This window comes from Ahaetulla prasina, chromosome 10 (assembly GCF_028640845.1).
Source record: "Ahaetulla prasina isolate Xishuangbanna chromosome 10, ASM2864084v1, whole genome shotgun sequence".
In the NCBI taxonomy this organism is placed as follows: domain Eukaryota; kingdom Metazoa; phylum Chordata; class Lepidosauria; order Squamata; family Colubridae; genus Ahaetulla; species Ahaetulla prasina.
The window spans coordinates 22,216,328-22,224,744 of record NC_080548.1 but is presented as its reverse complement, the minus strand read 5'-3'; the positions used below and the strand labels follow the sequence as shown (position 1 = coordinate 22,224,744).

The following is an 8,417-nucleotide window of genomic DNA, read 5'->3' as shown; positions in this document are numbered from 1 at the left end:
GGAAGAAATAGCTGCGATCACACATTGCTCCCAGAAGCACGAAGCTGAAGCCTGAAGATGACGAATGAGACTTCGTCGAAACGTCGCCAAGACACTTCCAATTTTACACGGGAGAAAACCCGAACAACCAAAGACCTATATACAAACACCCGTGAAAACCTCAGAAAACATATATATATATATATATATATATATTCGCATTTATATCCCGCCCTTCTCCGAAGACTCAGGGCGGCTTACACTATGTTAGCAATAGTCTTCATCCTATTTGTATATTTATATACAAAGTCAACTTACTGCCCCCAAGAATCTGGGTCCTCATTTTACCTACCTTATAAAGGATGGAAGGCTGAGTCAACCTTGGGCCTGGTGGGACTAGAACCTGCAGTAATTGCAGGCAGCTGTGTTAATGTTGTTGTTAGTTGCGAAGTCATGTCCGACCCATCGCGACTCCATGGACAACATTCCTCCAGGCCTTCCTGTCCTCTACCATCCTCTGGAGTCCATTTAAACTCATGCCTACTGCTTCAGTGACTCCATCGAGCCACCTCGTTCTCTGTCTTAATAAGCTGTGTTAATAACAGACTGCATTAGTCTGTTGAGCCACAAGAGGCCCTTTTCATATATGAGTATGAGTATGTAATAACTATATTAATTGGATATAACAAAAAACAACAACAATAATAGGACAGGAACGGTAGGCACGTTTGTGCTCTTATGCACAAACAGCAAAGCTGGCTGAGGATGAGAGTTGAAGTCCACAAGTCTTAAAGTTGTTAAGGTTGGAGACCCTGATCGATTTTTTTTTTATTTTTTTTTACATTTATACCCCGCCCTTCTCCGAAGACTCAGGGCGGCTTACAGTGTATAAGGCAATAGTCTCATTCTATTTGTATATTTTTACAAAGTCAACTTATTGCCCCCCCAACAATCTGGGTCCTCATTTTACCTACCTTATAAAGGATGGAAGGCTGAGTCAACCTTGGGCCGGGCTCGAACCTGCAGTAATTGCAGGCTACTGTGTTCTTAATAACAGGCTTTACCAGCGTGAGCTAAACCGGCCTGGTTTAACCCTGGTTTGGCGGGGGGGGGGGGAGAAAAAAACCCTACAGGGAGCCAGACCTCAACTACGGTGCACCAACCCCAACAGCTGGGACGGTACTTCCACTCAACTTCTTAACACAGCTGCCCACCGTGAGAACTTGAGTCCTGAGCTCTGATTGGGCGAACGGAAGGACGGGTGGGCGGGGCGAGCGAGCAAGCAAAGCGGAGCATGCCGGGAAGCGTAGTTCCTCCCGGCCTCGCGGGCGGCCCAGTCTTCCGTCTGGCAGGGATGCCGCCGGTGCCCGTTCTTTGCGGGAGCTGCGGGGCTGAGCGGGCCGCGCTCCGTCGCCCCAAAACCGGCCAGGCGCTGTGCCGGAGCTGCTTCGCGGCCGCTTTCGAAGCGGAGGTGCACGAGACCATCGTGTCCGCGGGGCTTTTCCAGCCGGGCGAGACGGTGGCTATCGGGGCGTCGGGAGGGAAGGACTCGACGGTGCTGGCGCACGTGCTGCGCCTGCTGAACCAGCGCCACGGCTACGGCCTGCGCCTCGTGCTGCTTTCCGTCGACGAGGGCATCGCGGGCTACCGGGACGACTCGCTGGCCGCCGTCCAGCGCAACCGGGGCCGCCTGGGCTTGCCTTTGCACGTGGTCTCCTACCGGGAGCTTTACGGATGGAGCATGGACCGCATCGTCCAGCACACCGGCTCCAGGAACAACTGCACCTTCTGCGGCGTCTTCCGCAGGCAGGCGCTCGACCGGGGCGCCGTTCTCGTAGGGGCCGACAAGATAGCCACAGGTACGGCCGGGGATGGGCTGGAGCAGGGGTCTCCAACCTTGGTCCCTTTAAGACTTGTGGACTTCAACTCCCAGAGTTCCTCAGCCAGCTTCGCTGGCTGAGGGACTCTGGGAGTTGAAGTCCACAAGTCTTAAAAGGGACCAAGGTTTGGAGACCCCTGGGCTGGAGGACAAGGGTACAAAACGCCTGTTAAGAAATCAGTGTAGGTAGCCCTAGGTTTTCGATCACAGTGGAGCACCAGGTTTCCGTTGCTAAGTGAGACAGTTGTTAAGTGTGTTTTGCCCAGTGGTGAACCGGTTTATAACTGGTTCTGTGGGCGTGGCATGGCTTGGTGGGTGTGGCATGGTGGGCGTGGCAGGGGAAGGATACTGCCAAATCCCCATTCCCTCCCCACTCCTGGGGGAAGGATACTGCCAAATCCCCATTCCCTCCCCACTCCTGGGGGAAGGATACTGCCAAATCTCCATTCCCACCTCACTCATGGGGGAAGAATACTGCCAAATCCCCATTCCCTCCCCACTCCTGAGGGAGGGATACTGCAAAATCCACATTCCCTCCCCACTCCTGAGGGAGGGATACTGCCAAATCCCCATTCCCTCCCCACTCCTGGGGGAAGGATACTGCCAAATCCCCATTCCCTCCCCACTCCTGGGGGAAGGATACTGCCAAATCCCCATTCCCTCCCCACTCCTGGGGGAAGGATACTGCCAAATCTCCATTCTCACCTCACTCATGGGGGAAGGATACTGCCAAATCCCCATTCCCTCTCCATTCCTGAGGGAAGGATACTGCCAAATCTCCATTCTCACCTCACTCATGGGGGAAGGATACTGCCAAATCCCCATTCCCTCTCCATTCCTGAGGGAAGGATACTGCCAAATCCCCATTCCCTCCCCACTCCTGGGGGAAGGATACTGCCAAATCTCCATTCCCACCTCACTCATGGGGGAAGGATACTGCCAAATCCACATTCCCTCCCCACTCCTGGGGGAAGGATACTGCAAAATCTCCATTCTCACCCCACTCTGGGGCCAGCCAGAGGTGGCATTTGCCGGTTCTCCGAACTCAAAATTTCCACTACCGGTTTGTCAGAACCTGCTGGATTTCACCCCTGGTTTTGCCCCGTTCTGTGACCTGTTACGTTATATCTGTGGGAGTGATTCAAATAGAAGAGAATATATATATGTAACTCATGAACTGTGGCATCCTTTGTGCTTTTTGAGCAACGTGAAATTTACTTGCAGAAGTTTCATTGTTGAACTAGACATGCTGATCTTGTTACCTAGTTGGGTAATGAAATGACTGCAAGCCAAACGACCATGCTCAGAGACCTCCAAGAACTTCACATATCTATTTATTTGAAAGGCCACCGAGGTTTTAGGAAAGGATGCCAATTCAACCCCCGTTTCTACTTATTTTTCCACAGAAGTAAGTCCTGTTGATTTTAATACTCCCAAATGAGAGTGTGTGAAGTCTGTTTCAGACTTCAATCCCCATAAGCTGCGGCTAGTATGGCAAATGGCAGGAATCATGGCAGCTGTATTTAGAACATTCTGGAGGCACCATGTAGCTCTAGTAGGTGGTATTGCTGGGTTTGCACAACATGCTAACCCTATTATGGTTTGAGTTTGCTTTTAGTTTACATTATTGTGTGAGCCCAGCCATTTATGGTTTATTAAATAAACCATAGTTAAACGGGGATTTTTTATTATTATTATTATTATTATTTATTAGATTTCTATACCGCCCTTCTCCCGAAGGACTCAGGGCGGTGTACAGCCAGAATAAAAACCCAAACAGTACAATATACAATTAAAACAAAATTAAAAAACTTATACAATTGGCCGAAAACTTTAAAACATTTAAAATTCTAAAAACCCATTAAAATTCATATAAAATTTAGAAATATAAAATATAAATTTAAAAATACAACAAAATTTAAGCCAGCCCCACGCGAGTAAATAAATACGTTTTCAATTTGCGGTGAAAGGTCCGAAGGTCAGATATTTGGCGTAAACCAGGGGGAAGGTCGTTCCAGAGGGTAGGAGCCCCCCACAGAGAAGGATCTTCCCCTGGGGGCCGCCAGCCAACATTGTTTGGCGGACGGCACCCTGAGAAGTCCCTCTCTGTGTGAGCGTACGGGTCAGTGGGAGGAATGAGGTAACAGTAGACTAGATTAGTATGTTGTTTGTAATTATAAGATTAACTCCTTTAAAATTTAGTAATGCCCTAAAGCTTTTGGAAGGATAATAATAGGGAACATTAACTTTGGTAGCATTATGGCTATATTTAGACATCTCATTGAGTAGTAAGGCAGTGTTTCTTAATCTCAGCAAATTTAAGATGTGTGGCTTTCATCTCCCTAGATTCCCCAGCCAGCCTTGATGGCTGGGGAATTCTGGGAGTTGAAGTCCACCGCCATAGAATAGCCAAGGCTGAGAAACACTCTCGTTAGCTATCTAGTTTGGTTTGGATTGAGCATGTTGTGCAAATGCACCTTGATGTATAAGTGAGGAGTTTGTGGCTAACTGTATCTCATTGAACGAATTGTAGCAAGAGTGACACTGAGCACATGCAGAATCAGGACCTTCATTTTCAGTTTCGGAACGGAGCCGAGCCTGCTTACTAAAAGACCTGAAATTCCTTCATTCTCAATGTTGCACCTTAATTTTGAAAATCTTCTAAAGGTCTTTGTTAAAACAATGACTTCTATGTGTATCCGCCAAGGATTTGCTAGTTAAACCCAAACCAACTTTCTGGCAGCTTCTGAGGAAGAGAGTTGAGTTTCCAGCTGACTCTGTAAAAGACTCCTGCAAAAGAAAATCCAAAGTCTGTTTGTCCCATTTCATCCCCCTGTTGCACTTCTCTTTGCTTCCTAGGTCATAACGCTGATGACGTAGCTGAGACAATCTTGATGAATTTCCTGCGGGGTGACGTTGGCCGGCTTCAACGCTGCGCCGAAATCCTGACGGGCGGTGAGGGAACCCTGCCTCGCTGCAAGCCGCTGAAGCACGCTTACGAAAAAGAGATTGTGCTCTATGCCTACTTCCAAGGGTTGGATTACTTCAGCACCGAGTGCGTGTACGCCCCCAATGCCTACCGGGGCCATGTCCGTGCCTTGCTGAAAGACCTGGAAGCTATCCGGCCCAGCTCAGTGGCTGATTTGGTGCACTCGGGGGAGCGCCTGGCGATCCGTAAGGACATTCGCTTGCCCGTCCAGGGCACCTGCCGGCGGTGCGGCTACTTCTCTAGCCAGCCCCTTTGCAAAGCTTGTGTGCTGCTGGAGGGGCTCAACCGTGGACTCCCTAAACTGGCCATTGGCAAAACCAACCGACTGCAGAAGGCTTTGTTGGAGGGGGAAAAGCCAGAGGTTGGATTAGAAATGGAGGAGAGCTCAAGGAAACCAAGCCGGATTGGAAGGACAATAGACTTCTGAACTCCCTCTTTTTATGTCCTGGTCAGGGTTGCTGAGAATGAATGGCATAGAATGAATGGCATAGATCAGGGAGTTGGGAAGCAGTGCACCCCCCCATCCCAGTTGCTGGACCACAAGTCCCAGCAGGATGGGCAAGGGTGATGGTTCTTGGTACAGCCATCTTGCAAAAGTCATTAGATTCCCGGCTGCAGTAGTGGTTTCAGTCAATGCGTTTGCATTAAAGGGGCAGGAACCACCTTCTGTGCTGTCCTTCCCTGATAAGGAGCCCTCTTGGGCAGCAGTCACCAACTGGTGGTCTGTGAGAAAATTTTGGTGGTCCGCAGAAAAATTATTTGCATTTTTTATATTGCACTAAATCAGGGGTCCTCAAACTGAACCGGATATGTGCAATGAATGTTTGTTTTGCTGCAGAGAGTCTCCCCCTTTGGGGTTTTTTTTTGTGTGAGTCAGAGGGGGGCATAAATTCTCACCTGGGGTCTGCTTCAGCCTCCTGGTGCAGTGGTTTGGGCAAAGGCTGGAAGGAAGTGCCGCTGGTGGCGAAGAGCTGGAGGGCCTCGTTCCAGTGGGACTGCATCATGGCCTGGAACTGGCTGATCATCTCAGCCCGTTGAGCCTCCAGGTGCCGGTACCTGGCGTTGCACTTCCGTAGGTCTTCCCTCTGCTTGGAAAGCCTATGCTCCTAGTCCTGAGTGAGGTGCTTCTGCTGAGCCTCCCTGGAGTGGGGAGGGAATGGGGATTTTGCAGTATCCTTCCCCTGGAGTGGGGTGGGAATGGAGACTTTGCAGTATCCTTCCCCTGCCACAGGCACAGAACCAGTAGTAAAAAAAATTGGATTTCACCACTGGTTTTGTTACGTGTATGTTCCTACTGCTCTTTGGCAAACAGAATTGTCTTGTCCTTACTGAGATTCAAACTGTTGTGTGGTCTCTAAAATAGCAGAATTTTTCAGTTTCCTTAAAAAAAATGCTTTGAATATAAATTGTTCTGATTTTGTTGCCTCTCCCTTTTTAGCCACCGTGCTACTGGCTATCTTGCACAGTTAGAAAACACCTAGTCACCTAGTCATCGTTTGCTCAATGTCAGTTCTCCCATTTGCAATTTGGGATGGCAGTTATCAAACAGTAGCCATCAGCTGCGTCTCTGTGATTCTGAAGCAGTGAAAACCACAGAAAAATTTATTTCTTCGTTGCTCCTTTTATAGACATTTGAACCAGGTTTATCCTCCTCCTGACCATCAGATACCCTGATTTCTCAGCCTAGGCCCAGATTCTCCTTAGAGATGAGCTGCCATTTATTATTACATCCTGTTGCGCTATCATTTCTACTTGAACCTGTGTGAGGAACTAACTGTGCTCCTCATAAAGGAGTTCCTAAGCAGAGACAACCATGGGAACATCTACCTACCATGGCTATGATTTGAGGATATCTGGGGGTCCCTCAAGAAGATCATGAGAGGTTTGCAAACTCAAAATTATTTGCCAGATATTGAAGATATTTGGAAACATTTAAACAATGTTTTGGAAACAAGATATTTGGAAACAATGTTTTGGAAACAAGATATTTGGAAACATTTAAACAAATATTTTCTAAATTTGAATTTAGAAAATAAAATAGACGATATTCAGGTTAAGGTAGATAGGGCAGATGAAGAAAGGGTTATATTACAATATAAATTAATGAAATATGCTATAAGGGTGAGAGGATTAAAAGAATGTTCTTATTATTTTTCATTTGTTAAAAAAAGACAAGACAAATTGCACCAAGACAAATTCCTTATGTGTCCAATCACACTTGGCCAATAAAAAAATTCTATTCTATTCTATTCTATTCTATTCTATTCTATTCTATTCTATTCTATTCTATTCTAAAATACTATTTTTCCCCCATGAACAGTATTTTATTTACATTAATATCTAGCAAAGATATTCAACCTTGGCAACCTTAAGACTTGTGGACTTCACTCCCAGAATTCCCCAACCAGCTTGTTGAAGTCCAAGAAGTTTTAAAATTGCCAAGATTGAACATCCCTGATCTAGTGGGTTTAATACTGTATTGTTATTTTTACATGATTCAATAAATATAAACACTGTTTTAGCAGAAAATAAGACCACTCTCACCTGTAATGTAGCCAAATTTTGTCTTGCTGCCACAAGAATGAGGAAATTAGCATCATCCAATAAAATTGTATTTTCATGACACATTTACAATTTCCTATTTGTTGTCTTCTTTTAAACTCTTTAAATTGTTTTTTGTTATTTTTGTGATGTGTGTATAATGTTTATATATGTGTATAATAAATATACACACAGGCTGAGAACTGCAGTAAAATTTATATGCCTACCATTTATTATAGCACATAGCTAGATTTTGCATAGCAATGCATAAAATCCACCTGATCATGACAGCTCAAGTTCCTACTACATACAATTTATGCAACTGTAGATATCACATTTTATCTAATTTTAGGTATTCTCTCAATTATAGCCAGACATATATTGGATTACTGTACACTTATGGGTCCAAGTCAGGCTGTTATATAGACACATTTTATTTTGGTTTTAATTTTTTATTTAATGGTGTTTTTTTTTTATTTGCATTTATATTCCGCCCTTCTCCGAAGACTCAGGGCGGCTTACACTATGTCAAGCAATAGTCTTCATCCATTTTGTATACTATATACAAAGTCAACTTATTGCCCCCAACAATCTGGGTCCTCATTTTACCTACCTTATAAAGGATGGAAGGCTGAGTCAACCTTGGGCCTGGTGGGACTTGAACCTGCAGTAATTGCAAGCAGCTGCTGTTAATAACAGTCTGTCTCAGCAGTCTGAGCCACTCAAGGACCCTTAAGCTAGACAGTTTTATAGGTGTCACTTACTGCTACATTTCTTGTATTGGTCTGAGACTACAATAAAATGACTGACATACACCTGTACCAATGTTAGCTACAGCATCCTTTCCTGTGGAGCTCAGGAACAACACTGTTCAGGAACTATTCCATGATAACGTGGCAAACAAGCCAACAAGGGAAATTTAATGTTATGCCTGCTGCCACTATTCAAAATGCACAGTTAACAAAGGAATGAATACTTCTCTATTGACTACCCTAAAGATTTCAACTTTCCTATTGGATTTGCATCAAA

The 8,417-nt window shown here is 45.7% G+C and overlaps 1 protein-coding gene across 1 annotated transcript; it reads left to right on the top strand.

Annotated features, from left to right (window-relative positions):
* Nucleotides 1–1,283: 1,283 nt before the first annotated feature.
* CTU1 (cytosolic thiouridylase subunit 1) lies at nucleotides 1,284–7,568 on the top strand. The gene is made up of 2 exons (XM_058196250.1): nucleotides 1,284–1,838; nucleotides 4,718–7,568. The coding sequence occupies exons 1-2, from the start codon at nucleotides 1,334–1,336 to the stop codon at nucleotides 5,272–5,274; spliced, it is 1,062 nt and encodes a 353-aa protein (XP_058052233.1). The 5' UTR covers nucleotides 1,284–1,333; the 3' UTR covers nucleotides 5,275–7,568.
* The last annotated feature ends 849 nt before the right edge of the window (nucleotides 7,569–8,417 follow it).

Excerpts from the sequence above, each read along its gene's own strand:
- CTU1 (XM_058196250.1), top strand. The coding sequence starts at position 1,334 with ATGCCGCCGGTGCCCGTTCTTTGCGGGAGCTGCGGGGCTGAGCGGGCC. Across the intron at positions 1,839-4,717 it reads GGCCGACAAGATAGCCACAG|GTCATAACGCTGATGACGTA; the intron begins GTACGGCCGGGG and ends TTTGCTTCCTAG.